Source organism: Culicoides brevitarsis, chromosome 1 (genome assembly GCF_036172545.1).
Source record: "Culicoides brevitarsis isolate CSIRO-B50_1 chromosome 1, AGI_CSIRO_Cbre_v1, whole genome shotgun sequence".
Lineage (NCBI taxonomy): Eukaryota > Metazoa > Arthropoda > Insecta > Diptera > Ceratopogonidae > Culicoides > Culicoides brevitarsis.
The window spans coordinates 29,514,307-29,536,566 of record NC_087085.1 but is presented as its reverse complement, the minus strand read 5'-3'; the positions used below and the strand labels follow the sequence as shown (position 1 = coordinate 29,536,566).

Genomic DNA, 22,260 nt, shown 5'->3' with positions numbered 1-22,260 from the left:
AAATCGTCTAAAAATTCTTTAAAAATTTTACAAAATAAAGCGAAAAACTTTAAATTTTCACAAAATATTTTTTTATTATTTTACATTTTTTTAATAAATAGAAAAAGGGATAAAAAAAAATTAGGGCCCTTTTGACAATTAAATTTTAAATTTAGAGCAATTTACCTTAAAAAAAGCTTAAATATTGGCAAAGTAATATCCTCTACTTCGATCTCCTGGATGTCAGAGATATATTTCAAACTAGTTTCTTCTTTATCTTTATACACTTGTTTTTCATTCTCTTCTAAAACTCTCGTCATTTCCCCGAAGAACATTGTTCTAAACACTTCACTCGAGAGACTCAAAATCATTTTATGAGCTCCAATAATTCCCTTTTCAGTGGATTCCGGTTCCTTTGGACACTTAAAAATGACACTGCAATCGATTTGATTGTGAAAAATGTTTGAAAGTGCAGTAAAAAAGTGATTTCGCAGCTTGTTTTGTGCCATTTTTTTTTAACGAACGATTAAGCGATTTTTTAACGAACTTTGTGACTCAGTTGTTGTTCGATTAACGTCTTGAAGTGGATTGACGAAAAAATGAAAAAATTAACGAACTCAAAGATAAACAAACGATCAGAGAGGGGTACATCTGTTTAAAAAATATGACTTTTCGAACGTGGTCATTATAAATTTCATTGAAATTTGACCCGTTCCTTAGAAATTTTTATCTTACAACGCATTTTGTGTGACAATCGTCAAATCGGTTGAATTTCACAACGTTGGATAAGAATGAAATTCTTTGTTTGAGAAGAAAAAATCAAATAGATATGAAAAACGCTTTAACGTAACTTTTGAAGATGTCCCGATGATTTTTAGAAAAATTGTAATGTTTGAGTTCTTGCTTAAAAATTCTTTTAAATCCATAGATAATAATTAATTTCCTCGAAATTTCCAATTTGTAGCAATTTTCAAGGTAAGATTTTTTTTCTGAAAAAATAATTTTTTAAATTTATTTAATATTTTTAAGTTTAATCTTTGAACAAGAAATTAAAATCTTGTTTCATATTATTAGATTTAAAAAATTCATAAAACTCAAAATTATCAAAAAAAAATTAATTAATTAAATTAAGGCCATTAAATTTAATTATTTCACTTTATGTCGCCCCCCCTTTGATTTTGCCGAAAAAATTCAGGGGGAAAAATAAAAATAATTTAAAAAAATGAAAATTTTTGACATTTAAAAAACTATAATGATGTCCAGAAAAAATTAAAATTATATAAGATATAAGATACTTAACTTGCTTTAAAAACGCATTATCTATCGAAAATTTGATGAAAAAATTTTTGAGTCACGTGACCAAATTTTTTATTTTTTTCTTAAATTTTTATTTTGTGAAATTTTATTAAAGTTTTGACTTAAAAACTTAAAATAATAAAAGTAAAAATTATTTTAATGTCTTCAATCAACGATTAACGTTCAAAAACGTCAAAAAAGTAGTAAAAAAAATTAATTTTTTTTATTTCTTTTTTACCCCCCCCCCCCATCATCAAAATCCGTATGCGACATTAAGTGAAATAATTAAATTTAATGGCCTAAAATAATTAAAAATTAATTATAATAAATTATATTATTATTTTTTTAATTTTAGATTTTTTTGCTTTTTCGATAAAATTATTTTTTATTTTTTTTTAGAAATTTTTTTACGCATTTCCTTATTTCAGTAATGCTTAAATAAAATTTTAAACTTTTTTTAAATTTGACTTCCTAATTTATTTTTTAATCGACCCACCCTAATTTTAAATTTCGTTAAAAATAATGACAGTTTTGTGTTTACATCAACCAAAGTGCCTCTTTCGGCTCTAAGTTAAAATTTATTCCAGAAAATTCCTATAAAAAAACCTCAATGACTTCCGGAATCTTCTCAAAAGAGCGACAACTCGCATTTTTCGAGGAACAAAAACACTGCAATGTGAAATTTGTTTTTGTCGATCCAAATGACGTTTCTGGAGAAGCAACGATTGAAGCTCATCAATTAGTTCTGGCAATAAATAGTGCAGTGTTTGAGGCAATGTTTTATGGAGCAAATGTAGGCTCACTTACTAAAAAATTGTCAAGCAGTGAGGATCCGTCGAAAGTTCTTGTCGACATTTCTGACGTGAAATTTTCTGTCTTCAAACAAATGTTGAGGTAAGTAATTTTTTTTATTTATTTTTTCTATTTCATGTTTTTTTTATTCAACTTGCAGTGCGATGTACGGCAAGGAAGTTCAGTTTGACGATGTTGAATCGGCTTGTGAGTTTTATTATGCTGTGCATAAATACAACTTTGAAGACGCCGTAGGTTTCGTCGAAATTTTTTTGTTGAAAAATCTTACATCGGAAAATGCAATTTTGATACTCGAAACTGCGGAAACTTTCAACAATGATAATTTAAAAGCTGCTTGTTTGAAGGTCAGGTTATAAATTCATAATAAAAAATTTTTCTAATTTTTGTTTTCACAGATTTTCAAGGAAAACACCCTTGAGATACTTGCCGACGAATCTTTTTTGAATGCTGAAATTTCCACCGTTGAAACTCTTTTCAAGCAGGATTCACTCCAGATCGAATCCGAAATGGATCTCGTTAAAGCGCTAGAACGTTACATCGAGCACACGGAAGACCGCACGGGAATCATTGAAAAATTGCGTCCAGCTGTGAATTCTATCAGATTTCTCACACTTTCTTTTGAGCAATTAGCTGAAGTTGTGAGTCGCTATCCAATTTTGTCATCCGACGAGGTGTTAAATGTCATGTCGTGCTTGCTTCCGGATAAAAATTGTTCAAAGATGCCAAAAGGTTTATCAGTGAGCCGACAAATACGGCATAATAGTGTGGATTGTTGTCAAATGGCTCGATTATTGAGTAACGTTTATTCATCCAAATTTTGTCCCCATTGTCTTCCTATAGAAAGACCTGCTAATCATCCTATTTGGTTATGTCCTAGGTTTTCAAATTTTTCGAAAAAAATATTTGTTAAAAATACTTATCTCAAATATGGTCATGCTGCGTTGATGGAATACTCTTATAATGATCTGAAAAAAATTTATCAACTGTACGTGGATTGTGGTTTCGTAAAAAAATAAAAAAGTTAAAAATTTGAAAAAAAAAAAACAAAAAATAATTCAAATTTTCTAAAAAAAAAGGTAATATTTTTCATTTCAAGTTTTTTTACAATATTTTATCTTAAACTCTGAAGTTTTGTTGTCAAAGATAAATAAAGTTGATTGAAAAAAAAATGAAATAAAACTTTGTAAAAATAAAAAATAATCATCAAATTTAAAAGATTTTATTACAAAAATTTGCGTTAATAAGACTTTTTCTATTCATATTTGGATGATTTTTATTTAAGTCATCTGACCAAAAAAAATTTTTTTTTTTTTTCAAAAATTATAATTAATTAAAATTTATTAATTAAAATTAAAAATAAGAATCAACGTCAAACATTTCAAAAGGTCAATAAATTAAAAACGAAAAATTAAAATTATTTATTTTTTAAAAAACAAAAATTTAAATAATTGAAAATTTTTTATAATTTTTTTTGAAAATATCTTGAAAAATTATGAAAATACAACAAAAAAACGATCAATTTTGATGAAATTTTTAACCTTTTTTTATTTTACCCCATTGGATTTTTGACTTTTAAAATGGGGCATCGGATTTTATTTTTGATTTTCGTTTGGAGCGGCCTAAATGCTTAAATTTTTTTTTAATTTTCAGAAATTTTCCAACCACACACTTGAAATCCTCAAAAGTGATCAATTTTTGGAAGCCCAACCGGAAACCCTTCAAGTCATATTTGAACTTGATAACTTGACAATTGATTCGGAAGCGGATTTGATCGTCGCCCTTGAACGTTACGTTGAAAAACATGAAAAAGAAGATCCGGAAATCCGAAGCAAAATCCGTCCTGCCCTCAACAACATTCGATTCCTGGCGCTGCCCGCTAAGAAAATCATTCAAACGTCCCTTTTATCATCTGAAGAGGCTATCGGGGTCATTGAAGGATTAGAACCGAACTCAAATCTGAGCAAGATGCCGGAAGGCTTATCATTGATTGCAATCAAAAGAACCTCGATTGTGGAAAGAATGAAAATGATTCATGCGTTAAGTGACGTTTTTTCGGCCCGAACTTGCTTTCGATGCTCACAAAATGGCAGAGATCCAAAGCATGCGATTTGGATTTGCGATATATCACCACAGGATACGAAAACAACTTTATTGAACATTTACCAAAAATACAAACACGTTTCTTTGTCGGAATATGAACAAAAGGATTTAAAGACCGTTTATGATATTTACAAAAAATGGAACTATGTTGATTAGATTTCCACGTCTGTGCTTAAAACATTAAATTTATTGATCTTTTCTGAAAAAATTAATAAGTCACACTTTGATGAAAATTCAATATTGGTACAAATCTATTAATAATAATAAAATAATTTAAAAAACCTTCTTTGCAAGGTTCATCACTTTTCGCCCACATTTCGCCGACATTCTCACATAAATATTCAACAATAAATAAATAAATTTTACTGGACTCTTTTAATTAAGGTACTGGGATCCACTTTTTACGATTTTTTTTTCTTTTAGACGCACTCCCGTAGCTATCTGAGGTGCTCGCGGAAGGCTTCGAGCGAGTAAATGCTGGTAGAAAGTCGTCCAAAAGCGTTGAACAGAGAAACGATTTCTGTGCGCTTCAGTTTGAATTTTTTATTGTCGTGGGCAGGGATGAGCGGTGGCTTTGTGGTTGTGTCGATGGGTTCATCGAAATTTCCTGAGAAGAGGATTTTGAGGGCGGTGCCCATGCCTTGAGTCTGAAATTAAAGAAAAATTTTCCATTAAATTCTTAAATTTTTTAAAATAATTTTTTTAAATTAAAATTTTTTTTTAAATTTAATCAGGCCGTTCCAAATTTTTTTCGATGTTTTTGTCCCAAAAGATTTAAAAAAATACTATTTCATACAAAATAACAAAATTTTAACAAATTTGGGCCCTTAACTGGCCGTTAATGAATATTTTAGTAGTATTTGTGGTATTTACATTGAGATTTGATGATTTTAAATTGATCTCAGAGTATTTCAAGTTAAAAATTTAAACAAAAAAATTTCATAAAAATAACTGAGCAAAAATTTTGAAAAATATTTTTAGAGAAGGAATTTCATGATAGTTTCACGTTTTTCAATACAAAAATTCTTAAAAATTTAAAACTTGGAAAATTCTTTGAAAAAATATGAAAAAGTCTAAAAAATGGTCAATTTTGATGACATTTTTAACTTTTTTTTTTTTATTTTGCCCCATTGTATTTTAAGCTTTTGAAATGGGACAAAAACATAGAAAAAAATTTGGAACAGCCTTAATTTAATTTTTAATATAAAATTTTTAATTTTTTATTACAAAATTTTTAAAAAAATATCCTTTTTTCATTCAAAAAAATAAATTCAATTTTAAACTTTTAAATAATTTTAAAATAATTAATTTTTAACATTTTTTTCTCAAAACTACAAGATAATCAATCAATAACCGGGTTTTATTACCTTATTTTTTCGTCAAAATCCGGTAATTTTTTTTTAATAAGGCCGCTCCAAATTTTTTTCTATGTTTTTGTCCCCTGTCCCATTTCAAAAGCCGAAAATTAAAAAAAAAAAAAAAAAAAAAAACGACATTAATCGGTCATTTTTTTCAAGGAATAAAATATTGTTAATTTTTTTTTTTGTTAAAAATCCGGTACAAAATTATTTTTCAAAAATTTTTGACGGTTATTTTTATGAAATTTTTTGTTAAAATTTTTAACTTGAAATAAAAAATACTTTCAGAAAAAATTTTCATAAAAATAACTTAAAATTTCAATTAAAATTCAGTTGTTTTTCAAAATATTTCGAAAAAAATGTTTTGGGACAAAAACATTGGAAAAAATTTGGAACGGCCTAAAATAAAAATAAAATAAAAAAATATAAAAATATTTTTTAAAAAAATAATTAAATTAAATTAAATTAATTAAAAATTATTTTTTTTAATCAAAAATTTAAAAAAATAAAATAAAAATTTATAAAAAAATATAAAAATAATTTTTTAAAAAATAATTAAAATTAATTAAAAATTAGTTTTTTAAATTTAAGAATTTTTTTTAAATTGAATATTTAGATAAAAAAAAACAAAATAATAAATCTGCCTCAAAACTTACTTGTAACTTTCCCCACAGTCGACACTTGTCACATCCAACGCAATCCATAATCCTCGAAATGTTCATAAATTTCTCCCTAAACTCCTGTTTGAGTTTCATCGCGGAATCGTTGCCATTACTGAACATCACTGCCTCATTAAAGTGACTCGGGAACGATTTAATGACATTAAGCAAGTCCATTATTGCATTTTTCACTTCTTCATCCTCCGACGAATATCCGGTGTAGTAATATTCCTTCTCCAAATACGGCGTAATTTTCTCCAAAGCTCTTAGTTCAACCAAATACGCAAAATACAAATTTCTCAACCAATAGGATCCCTCGTTGTCTGTCGTTTGTGGACTAAATCTCCGTTCAAATTCATCGATATTGGGTCCCCATTCGCCCTGAGCTGAGCCTCCAAACCCAAGAGCGTCTCGTTTTTCGGATAAAAGGTAATTGCGACACAAATGGATGTTGATACTCGAATGCAATCCGGACACCATTCGATAAAAAGCGCGTTGTTCCAGGCAAACTCCGTTCCCTGCTGCCATTTCCATGAACGGAATCAGCACATTTGACGTTTTTCGGGGTTTGTAGGGCATGAAACAATTTTCCAAGTAGATGCTACGCCAGATTTTGTGCGCGGATTCGCCTTTGTAGCCCGTGTAGCGTTCTGGGTTGAGGAGCAAATCGACGTATTCGGCATCGTCTTCGTCGTCATCGAGAATGCAGAAGTTATCGCGGTTCTCGTCGTGCTCGGTCCAACGTTGGTGAGCTGCTTTTGCGGTGGCATCGATGCTCGTATTGAGGAATCCCAGCTCGATATCGAGATCTTCGTTGCAACTTCCGCCTTCTTGCGCCTCGAGTGTGTACTAAAAAGAATTTTAAAAATTTAAGATGGTTTCAGTATAAATTTATTTTTTTGTTGATAAATTAGGCCATTTTAAATTTATTTTAAGATTTTTGTGCTAAAATTTTAATTCAAAATTAATACTTTTATCAATATTCTTATTATAATTGAATTAAATAATAATTTAATTTAAATAAATTAAATTTAGGCCGTTCCAAATTTTTTATAAAATAAAAATAAATATTTTAAAAAAAAATAAAAAAAAAGTTTTGAAATACTATTAAAAATAACAAAAAAATATTTTAAATTTAATGAGATTTGATGATTTAAAATAAATTAAAAGTAATTTAAAATTAAAAATTTTAAATAAATTAAATTAAAAATTTTTGAAAAATAAATTAACAAGTATTGAAATTAAGAAAATTCATGTAAAAATTTTCAAACAAAAAAAAATAAAAATTAATAATATTTTAAAAAATTTTTGAAAATTTTCGCTTTTATCAAAATGACCAAAAAATGGTCAATTTTAAATGAAATTTTTAACTTTTTTTTTAAAAAATTTAATAAATTAAATTAAAAAATCTTGAAATAAAAAAAAAATAAAAAATAAATTAAAAAATTAAATTAAAAAAAATAAATAATAAAAAAAAATTAATTTAAAAATAAAATAAAATAAAATTAAAAATTCATTTATTTAAAATTGAACAGTTAATTTAAATAAAAGGAAGCAAAATAAAACAAAAAAAAATTAACGAAAAAGCTTTTATTTTTTTCGCTTTAATCAATGTGATTTTCGTTCAAATTTTTTTTGAGAAAAACTAAATAAAATTTAATAAATAAAATAAAAAATTAATATTTTATAAGAATTTGAGTTTTCAAAAAATATTCTTTTATCAAATATTAAAATTTCTGAAAAAAAAAAATTAAATTTATTAATTTAAATTAAAAAATATTTTGGAAAAAAATTTTATTGATTATTAACTTTTTAAAAAAAATTTAAAACAATTTAATGTTGATAAAAAAATTAAAAACAATTTAAAAAATTTTTGAAAAAATAAAATATTTAATTTTTTTTAATTTGCTTCTTGAGAAAGTCGACTTTTCAAATTTATCAAGCAACAAAAATCTTAAAATAAATTTGTAACGGCCTAAATAAAAATAAAACAAGTGTCTCCGCACGTTTTTATCAAATTAAAATATTTACCTTGTACACGGGCGCTGTCTCGCCTTTCAAACCTTCCGGTATCTGCTTCTGGTCACACGATTGCACATGACAGAATTTCATCGCGCATTTATGCTCATCCGGCCAAAAGGGACATTTTCGCTTCAAATTGACCTTGTAATACCGGAAAAAGTCCTTTGTCAGCAAACTTTGCAGTCTCGGGTAAATTTTCACATTATTAAAATAATCCACTGTGTCGACATTGCAACTGCAGTCATCAATTGTTCCTTTTAACTAAAAACATTTTGTTGTTGTTGTTGTTGTTTTGTTTTTGTGTTGACGTGTAGTATTGGTGGGGGCGTAAAAACAGAACCGAAAAGCAAAAAAGAGAGAAAGTTAGCATGAAAAAAACACAAAAATTGCGAAATTCGTGACAGAATTACCTGGCAAAAGCACAGTCGATCGTCAGCATTTGCAGATTTGTCCTTGAACGAATAAAAATCGCCGTCGACATTTGTTATCAATGTACAAGAAATGATTAGAATTATCACAAGAAAAAGTGTGTTGACATTCGTAATTGCTCGTCGCTGACGAATACGACGACACCACGACATTTTTGATAAATTTATTTGGAATTTCCTTCTTGAATTTTTACTTAATTCAAATATTTTTTTAAAAACTTTTGTTTTTATTAATTTTCAAAGTAAATAATTTTCACTTGTTCACTTGACCATCTCCATGAATTAATAGAATTTCACTAAATGATTGTTTAATTGCTCAAAATTTCAATTACTTCGAACTCCATTGATTGTGTGTCAAACTGCACGTATTTCTCTTATTGGAATTTTCGGTTATTTCATCAGAATTTCGTGTTTTTGCTATCAAGTTTTCTTCGGGCTCTTCAATGAAGTGAGATTATGCTGACTACAAGTCTTTGATTTACGGAGACTATCCCTTTATTTTTGAAAATACAACCCACAGGTTCGACGAATGCAACACACATGATGTTCATTGAGGATAGTGACTGGATTTCTCATTTAAATTTTGAATGAAATGTTGATTGCATACTTTACGTTATGAGTAAATTTTGTATTAAGTCAGAATTGCAGTGAAAATTATCTCTTTTGAATTTTTAATATAACTTTTTGAACTTTTAGTATAAAAATTTACAAAAATTTACTAATAACGTAAAAATTCAAATAAATTTTATTAGCTTTTGGTCAAAACTCGATTCAAATAATATGCAAAATTTTCACATCTTTTATTAAATTCAAATGACATTAACAAACTATTTTGCATTTTATTTAAATAATAAATATTTTATTAAGTAACACATTAGTCTAGCATTTCACATTAAATTGTAAGCACTTTAAGCTTATTTCATAAATTTCTTTTATTTACTTTTTATGCATTTCTTGATTGGCGAATCGTGTTACAATAACATGTTAACATTCGTAATGATGATGACGGTAATCTCTCATTTTCTTGTTTTACTATTTAAATTTATCGCAAGACGTTGTTTATTTTATTTTTACAGTGTGGCTAAAAATTTTTGTTAATATGATGAGTGAATTGAAAGCAGGGATGTGAGATGATATTGATATGTAGTTGAACCAGGGATGCATCATATAAGGCCAGAAAAGGGGAGTTTTTTTAAATATCAATTATAAAACAAATGTCGCATTTAAAGTTTAGTTTTTTGTTTAAAATCATGTTGTCGATACGAGAATATACAATTTGGATCTTAAATGCATTTTTATGCATTTGACTACATTAAAATACCACGTGACATTTGGACTTCATAAAAATTCATACGATTTCACTTTGGTTCGTTGTAGAATTTTGAATTTAGGTTTTTTGGACTACTTGAGACCTAACTAATACAAAACCATCAAAAAATCTCATGCCATTTTTTTTCGATAAAATGCTGATATCGGATGATGTGCAATGTATATTTAACTTCATAAAATAAAACCACGTGATTTGGATTTCATAATATTTATTTCACGACTCACTCTGATGCTATCTTCATTACTTTCTTCCTTCTTACTAACTACTACTAATTACTGCTAACATTGTTCTTCCTTTCCTTCGAAGAGCTATATTTTTAATTACAATGCACCAAAACTATTCCAGATAATGCTGGCATATTCGATAATCGACGGATTCAAGAGAACCAGTACAGTATGGGCTTCGTGACGGGTCGTCAAAATCGTTAGCTTTTCGTTTAACGAATCCTAGCACAGCTTTGCTGCTATTGCATGATCGATTCAAGTGCTTCTTAAAAGTCATTCTTTCATCCAATAAAACGCCCAAGTCATCCATCATTGCTTTTCTCTCGAGATTGGTGTCCCCAATGTGATGATCGAATCTTATCAGTCTTAATGTAAACTTTGGATAATAATTTTCAAGTCTATTTGTAAGATGTTTCCAGTCCTTTATATCATATTGGACAATTCAGCTTTGATGCATTGTAATTATCAACGGTATGACCATAGTTGAAGCACTTAAAGGAACACATTATATACCTTTCCATAACATTAAGTTCCATTTTTACAAAATCCAGCTTTCTTCCACATAATTCTTCTTTTTCATCCGAGTCAAGATTTCCAATGTTAGAATTTCCTTTCATTTTTAGTTCTCTTTAACTGATTTTTGGGCTTCCCCTTTAAGATAAACTGTTTCTCTTGATCTAAAATTTGATATGGGACATTAATTTGGCTTCCTTTCATGATTTCTATCACGGCTTTCAACGTTTTCCCAACTTTCGGAATAATTTATCAAAAATTTAGCTTGCCAACAAGTAAGCTTCTGATCAAAAACATCAAGCTCATAAGAAGCTAAAAATAAGATAAAAGTTTTGCTTTTCCAACGACTTAGTGATGAATTTCCAAATGATTTAATGTATCGAATAAATTCGAATTTCCATAAAAATTTAACTCAATAAACTATGCAATTACCAATTCACATTACTTCTGCATCTAAGTAACAAATCTGCAAATTATAAGTTTTAAATAAAAAATCTTCATCGCTCTGAAAAAATTTCAAAGACAAATTTATCAAATCCGAAAAATCTTAACGGTAACTTCCTAAAAGTCGAATAAAAGTGCATTTTATTAAATTATTCAAAAAAAGTGCAATTGTTCATACATACCTTCACAAATAAATGGCAAATAAATCAATTATCTCAATCAAAAATCTGCTCTACACCATTATCGCTTAGTCGTCTCTTGTGGTTACACGAATGAGTAATTACTTTCGTTTTTGGTCCAGCATCCAAGGGTATCGTGTGTAAAAACTGCTCACGTGTTCATTTATATTTATAGCTTAATTACACGTCTGATAAACACACGATAAAAAAGCATTTCAACATATTTTTTTTCTTTATTAACATTAAATTTCATCTAATTATTATTTAATACAAAATACTTATACTTTATGTACATAAAATTGAATTTTTAATTTTCTTAGTTTTTTCTTTCTCTTTTATGCTTTTTTTTCGTTATAAACTAAACTTTAAAATGATACGAGGGAATTTATGATTTGAGAACGAAAGGGAAAACTATTTACAATACACGTGGCTGGACTATGGTGCTTCGTTAACTGTAACAAGTGAGTGAAGATAATAGCGATAAATAAATGAAACGCAAAATAAATTATTAATCATCATTTCTAAAAAAAATATTAAGAAAGTTTTTCGTTCGTGTTTGTGCCTAATTTAGTATTTTTTTTGGCATTAATTGAATAATTTTTGGCCTAGTTTTTTTTTTCTTAGTCAAGTCTCAAGTTATTTTTTTATCCGTGCAATCTTTTTTTCTTTTTCTGTATCGCTATCAGATTATTCAAGACTTTTGCTGGAGGCGGTTTGAGGCCTGTTTCCAGCTCATGTGGCGCCGTTTTGCTGCTAATTTTGTTATTTGGGACTCTTCGGAAGGCCTTCAAGTAAAGTTGGGGTTCTTGTGTAGTCATTGCGAAGGAATTTCCTCCCATGTTTTCAACACTGAACGGTTGATTGAAGCTACTTTCCCATTGTTGTGAGGCTTGAAAGGGATTTGCGAGAAGATTTGTGTTACTTTTGCTGTTAAGGTTTGGCGAAGGAACAAATCCACTTGTTCTTGGCTTGTTTCGTGTATGCGTTTGGGAGTTTGAGTTAAACTTGGGTGGATGTTGGAATGCTAAGTTTTGTTGCGAAAATGATGAAGCTACAGTTGGAACTGTAGCAACGTTCGGAATGGATTTGAGAGTCTTCATGTTGAACGGATCTGCGGGATGATTCGAAGATGATGCTGCGAGACCGTCGTGCATGCCACCGAGCATGTATCTGAAACGATTTTTAGTTTAAAATAAATTTTGAAATAAAAAAAAAATTGTTAGATTTTTTTCAGAAAATTATTATATATCAAATTAAATTTTTATGAAATTTAAGAGAGATTTATTTTTTTTAAAAAAATTTAAAAATTAAATTAAATTTTTATGATTTTTATGAAATTTTTAAAAGAGATTTGTATTAAAGATTTTTGAAAAAAAAAAATTTCAATTAATTAAAATAATAGAAAGAAAAATTAATTTTATTGTACCTACTTAAATTTTGAGAAAATCGCAGTTGAAATAATTTTTCAAATAATTGACAAAAAATGGAATAAATAAAAAAATAATAAATTAACCAATGGTAAAAACATTAAAATCTATAAAAATTATTTTTTTAATTTTTTTTTCTCAAATTGTACGAAAAATTAATTAATTAATGTAAAAAAAAATTATTTAATTATTTTAATTAAAATTTATTTATTTTTGAATATTAAGAAAAAACTTTATTTTAAAAACTATTTTCTTATTTTTTAATTTATAAATATTTTATTTTAATTTTTTTTTAAATTATAATGAAAATTTTCAAGAAATTATTTAAAAAAAATCGTAATATGAAAAAAAAATTATCAAAAGCCAATTAAAAAATTTAAATAATGAAAATTGGACTAAGAAAAGTTTTTTTTGCCGTTTAAATAAATAACTGAATAAAATCGAAAATTTTCCAAATTCAAAATTTTCTTATTGAAATTAAGAAATACGTCAAATTTCGAACAAAGTTTAATCTCTTTGAGGCAAATAAAATTTATTTTTTTTAAAATTGACTTAAAGTCAAAAAACACACACTAAAGTTACCTTTTTATCGAAAAATGGCGCCAAAATTCAAAAATTTAATCGTTACTTACTTGAGAGTATCCATATCAATGTTATACGGATTTGCCACTGGAATGCCATTGATAATATGAATCGGCGAGTTCTCCAGTTCATTATTAAAAGCTTGCGTATTATGCGTAATTGACTGAATTCCTTGCGTATTTCCCGTCATTTCCTGCACATGTTTCGTTGGCCGACGTCGCCTCTTGTCCTGCTGCCCAAAGTTGAAGGTATGCGCCGCATCTGAATCTTGAAATTGTTTAACATGTTTATTATTGTTCATTAATGCGTTGATGTCGTGATAAACTTGATTGTTAAATTGTAGTTTTGGCTTGGGATCAAAGTGCGGCGAACCACCAGATTGCTTTGTCGGGTCGAACGGGTTGCCGTGATGATAGAGTTGACCCACTTCAATGGTTGACACATCGAGGGGTCTTGGCGTGGACTTAAGATTCTTCACCGTGAGATCGACATCGTGCGCCAAATTTTCTTGTAAATTGTAAATTTGATCTTGCAATGGCCTACCTGCGCCAAATGTGTGCTTTGGCATCTTCACGTGGTTCATGATTTTGAAGTTGGGTGGATATTTGCCGGCACCAAAGGGCGGCAAACTGGCATGTCGGAAAGGGCTCGGCGTGGATGGAATTCGTTTCTGTTGATGATTTTGTGGATGGTGAGGGGCATGTTTCCGCGGTGGAAGCGTCACAGGTTTAATTGCGGGACCATAAGCAGCTTCCAAGTTGTCCTTTAAACTATTAAAAGCTTCCATGGACATCGGATAACCTTCACTAAAATCCGGAGGACGTTCGATAGGTTTCATCACACCTCTGGGAGGATGCAAATCACGCGTTGGCGGCAAACGTTTCTTCGGATGAACATTTGAAGCTTCCTCATTTTCGGCTCCCATATAGTGATCGTTGAAGTTAAAAGGCTTACTTGGCTTGAAATACGGCGTTTCCTTGGAATGCTCGAAATTACTTGGAGCATCAGTACTTTTCAGGTATTTCTCGACAGCAAGTTTAACATGACGAACATAGTCATCTTTCGTTATCTCCACAGTTTGTTTGGGATCATTGGGATCTACAACCTTCAACGTGTGTTTTCGCATGTTCGAGTCCGGTCGAACGACAGTTTTTTGTGGCGAAGATCCGAATGCTTGATTGTCGTATTGATCAACTTGCCGCTCCGATTGGTAGTAGTAGTAGGGACGCTCACTGTACCCATTTCGGGTGTAAGTGTCATCAACTTTTCCCGAGTTGTACATGTGACTCGATTGGAGTGTCGCGTAATCGCCAACGGGCACGTGACGCGTATCGAGATCGTGACTAGCAGCATGTCGCAAATCGTAGTCTTTTTGCGTTTTGACGTCGTAGATGGCGTTGAGACCGGGACGAGCGATGTCGTAATGATCTGTCATGGGACCGTCTTGGTAGTGATGAGTTATAGCTGGTTCATTGTCGAAATGAACGTACTGAAAGATTAATTTTTTTTGAAAAAAATTTTTAGAAAAAATCAAGAAATTTGGAAAATAATTGAGATTCGATGGAAAATTTTTACAAATTTCGGAAAATCATAAAAAAATTAAGAAAAAAATTTTAATATTGGTTTTTGAAATAAAAAAATATTTCTTGTTTGAATTTTTGTTGATATTTTTTTCAAAAAAAAAAAAAAACATAAAATAAAATAATTTTCTAAAAAATCAAACATAATTAAAAATTTACTTAGAAGTCCAAAGTTAAAAATAAATTAAAAACATTGAAAGTACAATAAATTAAATGAATTTAAAAAAAATAATAAGAAATCGACAAATCATAGTTTAATCAAAAATTAAAGAGTTTTAGCCATTTTTAGTAACTTTTTAAAGCAATTTTTATTTATTTTTTTTTTCTTTAAATTTATTTCTAAAGAAATTTTTTAATTTTTTAAGCTTTCAAATACTAAGATCAAAGAAAAATTTTGATTTTTTCAACTATGATAAAAACTACTTAAAGCAAAATAAGGCCGCTCCAAATTTATTTTGAACATTTTGGCCCAAAAACTTTTTTTCAAAATAAAAAAAAAATTTGAAATACTTTTTCATACAAAATGACAAAATTTTAACAGTTTTGTTATTAATTAATATTTAATTAATATTTCAAGATAAAAATTTAAACAAAAAAATTTCGTAAAAATAACTGTCAAAAAATTTTGAAAATAATTTTTTTTGAAAAAAAATTTAAAGAAGAAAATTCATGTTAAAATACGATTTTTAATATAAGAATTCTTAAAAATTGAAAACTTTTTTAAAAATTGACAAATTTTTTAAAAATTTTGGGAAATTTCTTGAAAAAATATGAAAATAGACCAAAAAATGGTCAATTTTGATTATATTTTTTACTTTTTTTTTATTTTGCCCTATTGGATTTTCGACTTTTGAAATGGGGCATGGGACAAAAAGTTCAAAAAAAAATTGGAGCGGCCTAAGATTGTTTTTTTAATTTTTTTTTTTAATATATAAAGCCTTACAATTTAATAAAAAAAATTATTTATAATTTAAAGAAAAAGAAATTTTAATATTTTTCTTTGAAATTTTAAATAAAAATTGCTGAAAAAATCGATTGATTTTAAAAAATTTTAAAGTTTTTTTGAATTCTAAATTATGAATTTCATTAACATTTAAAAATCTTTAAAAATCAATTTAATTTTTTTTTCTTACAAATTTTTGAAAATTATGACTTTTATGACCAATTTATGACGTTAAATCTTTTAAAATTCAAAAAATTTGCTCCTGATTATAAAATAACTTAACAAAAAATCAACTTACCTCATGATGCGTATGTGTCACATCCGGCCCATCATCATCATCCTCCTCTTCAACGTACGAATTTCCCTTATTTCCCGCGTACGACGTCTTATAACCACTTCCTCCCGTGTTATAAGTCTTCTCCTGCGTATTTCCGCCATGATGATGATAATGAATTTGTTGCGTCACATGTGTCGGCTTACTTGGCGGCGGTCTTCTCTGTCTTTTCATTTTTGGCTTTTCCCGATCTTCATAATCATACAAAATCAAGTAAGCTTTTTTGTCTGAAGCTTCCGCATCGAGATCTGCATCGATCAGTGTGTCATTCGAGGTCAAAGCTTTCCGTGGCAACGATTTCGGAGTCGTTTCACTTTCGACATCTTCCATCGCGTAAGTCATCGTGCGACGATCCGGTTCATTTTGAAGCGCTTCTTGCAACTGTTCGATCCCGGGACGAACTTCAGATTTCTTTGTGGGATCTCCGTGATTAAATGGCGGCGAAATCGTGCCATTATAATCGTTGAGATCAACGTTGTAATACACCGGAACACGTGTTTTTTCGTATTCATTGAACTCGAAATTTGGCGTGTGATGTTTGACCTTGAGATCAGTTTGACCTTGAGTGAGTTTTGTATTCGGCGGAAGCTTTACCGAAGTAACGATCTGACTTTCGGCGGCATTTGCGATCTCTTCCATGTCTTGAATTTGCTGGATCAGAGGACGCGCAGTAGTTTTAATGATAATTCTCATTTTTTGGTTGCCTTTTGCTCGAATTGTGTATTTTGTAGATGGCGGTTTGACATAAGGAGTTGTTATTTCAAATTCTTCAGTGCTACCGACGCCATTATCCGCATTTGTGATGACATTTGCTTTAATATTCGAGGAACTCGTGGTTCGATACTTTTTCTCGTATGGCGTCACGTGAGGACGGAATGTCGAATGAGCCACTGATTGGGTTGGAGCACGTGTTCGAGGTTTTTGCTCGTTTCTCGGGCGATAAGGGCGACGACTGACAGGGGGCGCTTGTGTCGTTGTAGTTGTTGTGGTTGTCGTCGATGGATTTGGCGTCGGATGAGTGTAGAAATAAGCATCAATATCGTTTTGGGGACGACTTCCCATCTTCATGCCATACCCAAAGGAGTTCTCAAAGCTCGTTTGATTAAAGGCCGGTTGTTTTCTGTAAACTTTATGATTTTTTGGCTCCTTAATAGTCTCAATGCTGATTCCGGAATCAGTAATAACTGGATCGTAGTAATAATGAGACGACGTACTATGCTCGGAATGCCGAAAAGTGGGAGATTTCGAGATATAAGGACGATTTATCTGATCAACAGTCTCTTTTGGAGTCAAATACGAAGATACGAGCATACTATCGGCTGTTTGAGTTGCTTCGCTATTCGTATTATTTGGACGACGAACTCTCAACCGTTTTCTCGGCCTATAGTTCATTGAGTTCGTAGACGTTTCAGGAGTTGGTAACGTACTGAATTGCGATTCTTCTTGAATATTGGAGGCACTTGTCTCAGTATCTTCCATCAAAACTTTGATCTGAGGCGGTTTATTTGGTCTGATAACTCGCACTATCTTTTCTTTTTGCTTCTCGATGTCAAGATTCTTCTTCGGAACCTCGTGACGTGTTGAAATTGTGTAGTCACTAAATGAATGAGCGGAATCTTGATCAGAATTTGCATATCCGTCGTCCGTTGTTTCTTCATTCAACTGTTTTAATCGCATTTCAAGTGCTTTTTTGACATAATCCTGCGCTGAACCGCTAGATGAAAGTGCATTCAAGTCGGAATATTCCAGAAATTGTCGTTCGCCTTTGGCATCGGGACTTTCCGAATGACGAATTGTGTACTTGAGTACCTGTTTAGCAGTTGTGGGTCCTTTAAAAAAATTTTTTTATTAAAAAATTAAAATTTTTTAATAATTATTAATGAAAAACGAACCTTCTTCAACTTCATTTGGAGGCAAAACATTCTTCGTTGTCGTTATTGGGCGCCATAAATTAGTTTCCGTCGCAATTTGATCTTCATAAATTTCATTATGATTACTATGTGCAAAACTATCATCGTTACTATTGCTTGACTCATGTTGTGATGGTCGGTATTTACCATTTTTGCAATTAACGGGTAAACTCTGTGATGGAAAAAAGTTAAAATATTAAAATTATAGAGGAAAAAAATAATTTATTGATTAAAGTTTGTGGTGTTCCTTAAAAAAATGATAATTCGCCAACTCGTTACGCTTGTAATCGAATTAATTTTGATAATGATTGTTAATAAATAATTCGAATGCATTTTAAATTTGTTTCCTTTTCATTTGAAATGCAATCTGGTCGTTATTAATATTATTGAAAGTTAATTTTTTAAGCGATTAAATAAATGAATAATGATTGAATATTAATTTTATTTATAGATTTAACAATGTAATTGTGGTTTTATTTTATATTATTATTTTTTTACTGAAGGGAGGTTATAATGAACTCCTAAGTTTGTTGAATAAAAAATTAAGATTCAAAAAATTTTGAAATTTTTTATTCAAACATTTTTAAAACATGCATTAAATTCATTAAAGGAAAATTTTCTGAAAATTTTCCATAGCTTGAAGAGGTATAATATAAAAAAAAATTAAAGGAAGAAAAATGGTTTTTTGACTTAAAGCTTTGAAATTAGGCCATTAAATTTTGTCAACAAAATTCAGGGGGATAAATAAAAATATTTAGAAAAAAGGAAATATTTTGACTCACGTGACCATTGTAATTTTTTTTATTAGTTTTTTTCTTAAATTTTTAAAAAATGGACTTAGATGTCAAAAAAGGCTAAAAACAATCTGAATCGCCATTGTTCTCGCATACCCTCATAATAGTCAATAATTTGAAGTCTAATGTCAATATATCTAGATATATGAAAGGATATCTGGAAAAAATATATCACGAAAAAGTCTGAAAATTTCAAAAAAAAAGTAAAACCATAGTTTTAATAATTAAATTTTAATTCATAAAAAATTATATCATAATTAATAATGTCAAATTTAAGTGATTTAACAATATTAAAAATCCCGAAAATTATTTATTTTTCTACAAAGCGCGTTTGCAAAAGTGGAAAATTTTTTCAAGAAAAATTTTTAATATTTGATCAGTTTTACATAATTTTTTTTTTTAACTAGCTGAATAAATCATATTTAACAAAAAATTTCAACAAAAATTTTCTTTGAAAAATAAAAAAAAAAAAATAATTTTTTCATCAAAATTATTTGGATATTTGGCATTTTAGGTAAAAACCTTCAGAAAAAATTAAAAATGTAATTTCAGAATATGCCGAATTCTTATTTTTGACTGTATTAATAATTAAATTTTAATTAAAATTATAAATTAATTGTAATTTAAGTGATTTTTAATATTAAAAATTTCAAAATTTGGGAAATATTTTTTAATTCAATTAAAAATGTTTAGCTTTATTCATTTTTTTAATTATTTGGATATTTGGTTGAAAAACCTTCAGAAATAATTAAAAATGTAAATTTTATTCTTATTTTTGACTTTAAAAAACCGTTAAAATTATTATTGACAGACTTATAAAATCAAGTCTGAGAGCTAATTTTCAAAGAACAAATAATTGTTTTCTCCCATATTTTAAAAAGAAATCAAATTTGAAGTAAGAGAAAAATTTCTAAAAAACCGACACAAATTTACGAAATTTTTCTTGCTAAATTTTTTGTAATCTCTAATCAATTTTTTTATTTAATTAATTTTTAATTATTTAATTTAATTATTTTTATCCAAGTTTAAATTTATGAAATTTTGTTAATTGTTAAATTTAAAAATAAATATGAAAATAGAGAAATTTCTTTTGAACTAAGATTCTTATATTCGAGCTTCAATCATTGTTCAATTGCACGTCATAATCTATGTATTATCAAATGAAATTTTCTTTTATTTTAAATAATTCCAAATTCATCTGTAGATTTTGTGAAAATTTAATTAAAATTTTTATTTTTATAAAGTTATTCAGCTGAATTTAAATATTTTGGCTACTAGTTCTGCTCTGCTTTAATTTTATATTTAGTTTTGTCACAAAATTATGAATATAAACTTTCCGCTCGTCAAATTTCTTAAAAATAAATCCTTATCATTTTATTCCAACAGTCTGTTGATAAATTCTTAATATTAGTAATATAATTTTTAATGGCTTTTTATTTTTTTTTTAATAAAAATTTTCACTTACATTAAACACTAACACTAAGGACACTAAAAAATATTTGTAATCCATTTTAGAGTTATTGAATTCCAATTTTTCTTTATTTTTTCACTTTTTTTCATTCATTGATAATTTTTCATTATATTTTTTTTTAATTTTTGTATTTTATTTTTTTTAAATATTTTTTATTGATTTATTTTCTTTTTTTTCTGCAATATTTCACTAATCACTCAAAAAAAAAAGAAAATCCTTTTTTAAAAAATTTCTCCACACGTCTCCAATGGTATAACTTCACTTTTCACTATCTAATCAGCAATTGAACGAAACCAGATGAATTCTTTAAGTTTATATATAAACGCGAACTGAAATCCTTCAAGTGTAGCCAAAAATTTTGTTTTGTTATGGTTTGCTAATGTTTTGCTGTGAATATTTTTTCTTCTTTCGTCTATAATGGGGCGTTTATACGAAAAATGCTTGCAAATGAAATGAAAGAAAATAAAAGAAAGAAAGAAAGAATCATATGGGCATAAAACACGTACGAGCTACTTACCACAATTTAGGTAGAAACACTTTTTTAAATTTTTAAAGTAATTTTTGGGTAAAAGCAGAAATTGGTGAAGCTGTCTAATCAGTTTATGATTTATAATGAAACAATTTAATTCATTTTAACAGACATATGCAGTGCACATAAAAACAAAACAAACATTTTGCTCGTGAAAAAAAAAAGAAAATAATAACTAAGTGTTTAATGTTTATGCATTCAATCATTTTATCTTTTTTTTTCACTACAAAATTTCTGTGCGATACGCGGTTTCCGCTTCGTAAAAATCAAACACCTTATCGACTTCGTTTATAAAATTATTTATAAAGTACTTTTTTTATGTGTGTAAAAATTTCGTTTTTTATTTACTTACCGCTTGCTTTGCTAATTAGGTTTGACGATAATGAACTTGTATGCAGTTTTTGTGGATGGAATTTAAATTGCAGCAGCAGATATTGATCATAAATTAAAAAAAAAACGAAAAATTATGCGTGATTAACGTGAATTTTTTTTATTACTGCCCGAGAGGCGTGGAACAGTTGCAACTTAACTGCTTCCGTTGGTATTTTCGATTAGCATTTTTGGTGGTTTCCTGAAAGCTTCGACCTTTCTCGAAAATCGAAACGAAAAAAAAAAATGTTTTGTTCATAAGGAGAAACCTTTAATGGACAAAAATTTGAAATAAATTCTCATAAAATTCCCCAAAACGTCGATTTTTTTAAAAATGTAAATAATCGTGAAAGTGAGATTTGCTTTTTAATTTTCTGGTAATTAATTTTGAGCATGATTTTCATTTCAAAAAAAAAAAAAATCGCACAATACCATTCAGTGTGTTAGTGGTAACAAAAGCAAGTAGTCACGAAAGTAATTAACAAAACACCCGAGATGATTGACGTGTGATACACATTTTATGCAAAATGTTATCGAATTATCTGCGGGTGAAATCGGTCAAGTTTTTGGCGGCGGTAGTTGAACGGCCTTCGGAACCCTCTGAGGTAGAAATTCGATGCAAAAAAAAAGAGTTTCCGTCACAATCAATCAGGTAAGTTTTCTTTTTTCTGATTTTTTTCTGTTATGTCACAAAAGTTTGTGTCTTCAAGCAATTTTTTTTGTTATCACACAATGAGAGCTGCAATTGTCGACATGTCACCTAATGTTGCTGGAACTAATTGTGGTTTCGATTATTACGATGATATGATGGATGTCGCTTAAGTGCAGGTACAAAGTTATGCTCTCGTGAGTAAAATAAGATGAATGAGAAATTTTGGAATGCGATTTAAAATAATTTTTTTGAATGGAAATGGTAAGTAAATAAGTTTTGTTTGTTTGTTTATTCATTTTTATTAACGAAAATTTGCGAATTGTT

General features: G+C 28.6%; 2 protein-coding genes across 2 annotated transcripts; one reads left to right on the top strand and one right to left on the bottom strand.

Annotated features, from left to right (window-relative positions):
- The first annotated feature begins 1,816 nt into the window (after positions 1-1,816).
- On the top strand, positions 1,817-3,195 carry LOC134838453 (BTB/POZ domain-containing protein 1-like). Its single transcript, XM_063853983.1, has 3 exons — positions 1,817-2,169; positions 2,228-2,432; positions 2,484-3,195. The coding sequence occupies exons 1-3, from the start codon at positions 1,886-1,888 to the stop codon at positions 3,102-3,104; spliced, it is 1,110 nt and encodes a 369-aa protein (XP_063710053.1). The 5' UTR covers positions 1,817-1,885; the 3' UTR covers positions 3,105-3,195.
- Positions 3,196-4,340: 1,145 nt separating this feature from the next.
- Positions 4,341-9,102, bottom strand: LOC134826903 (ero1-like protein). Its single transcript, XM_063839407.1, has 4 exons — positions 8,638-9,102; positions 8,237-8,488; positions 6,203-7,054; positions 4,341-4,835 (listed from the first exon to the last, which is right to left on the bottom strand). The coding sequence occupies exons 1-4, from the start codon at positions 8,806-8,808 to the stop codon at positions 4,626-4,628; spliced, it is 1,485 nt and encodes a 494-aa protein (XP_063695477.1). The 5' UTR covers positions 8,809-9,102; the 3' UTR covers positions 4,341-4,625.
- Positions 9,103-22,260: the final 13,158 nt, after the last annotated feature.

What these genes read in the sequence shown, in the direction of transcription:
- LOC134838453 (XM_063853983.1), top strand. Translation starts at nt 1,886, where the DNA reads ATGACTTCCGGAATCTTCTCAAAAGAGCGACAACTCGCATTTTTCGAG. An exon ending in GTCTTCAAACAAATGTTGAG is followed by an intron (nt 2,170 to 2,227) that starts GTAAGTAATTTT and finishes TTCAACTTGCAG; the next exon opens with TGCGATGTACGGCAAGGAAG. An exon ending in TAAAAGCTGCTTGTTTGAAG is followed by an intron (nt 2,433 to 2,483) that starts GTCAGGTTATAA and finishes TTGTTTTCACAG; the next exon opens with ATTTTCAAGGAAAACACCCT.
- LOC134826903 (XM_063839407.1), bottom strand. Translation starts at nt 8,808, where the DNA reads ATGTCGTGGTGTCGTCGTATTCGTCAGCGACGAGCAATTACGAATGTC. An exon ending in AGACAGCGCCCGTGTACAAG is followed by an intron (nt 7,055 to 8,236) that starts GTAAATATTTTA and finishes AATTCTTTTTAG; the next exon opens with TACACACTCGAGGCGCAAGA. An exon ending in GACTGTGGGGAAAGTTACAA is followed by an intron (nt 4,836 to 6,202) that starts GTAAGTTTTGAG and finishes CTTTAATTTCAG; the next exon opens with ACTCAAGGCATGGGCACCGC.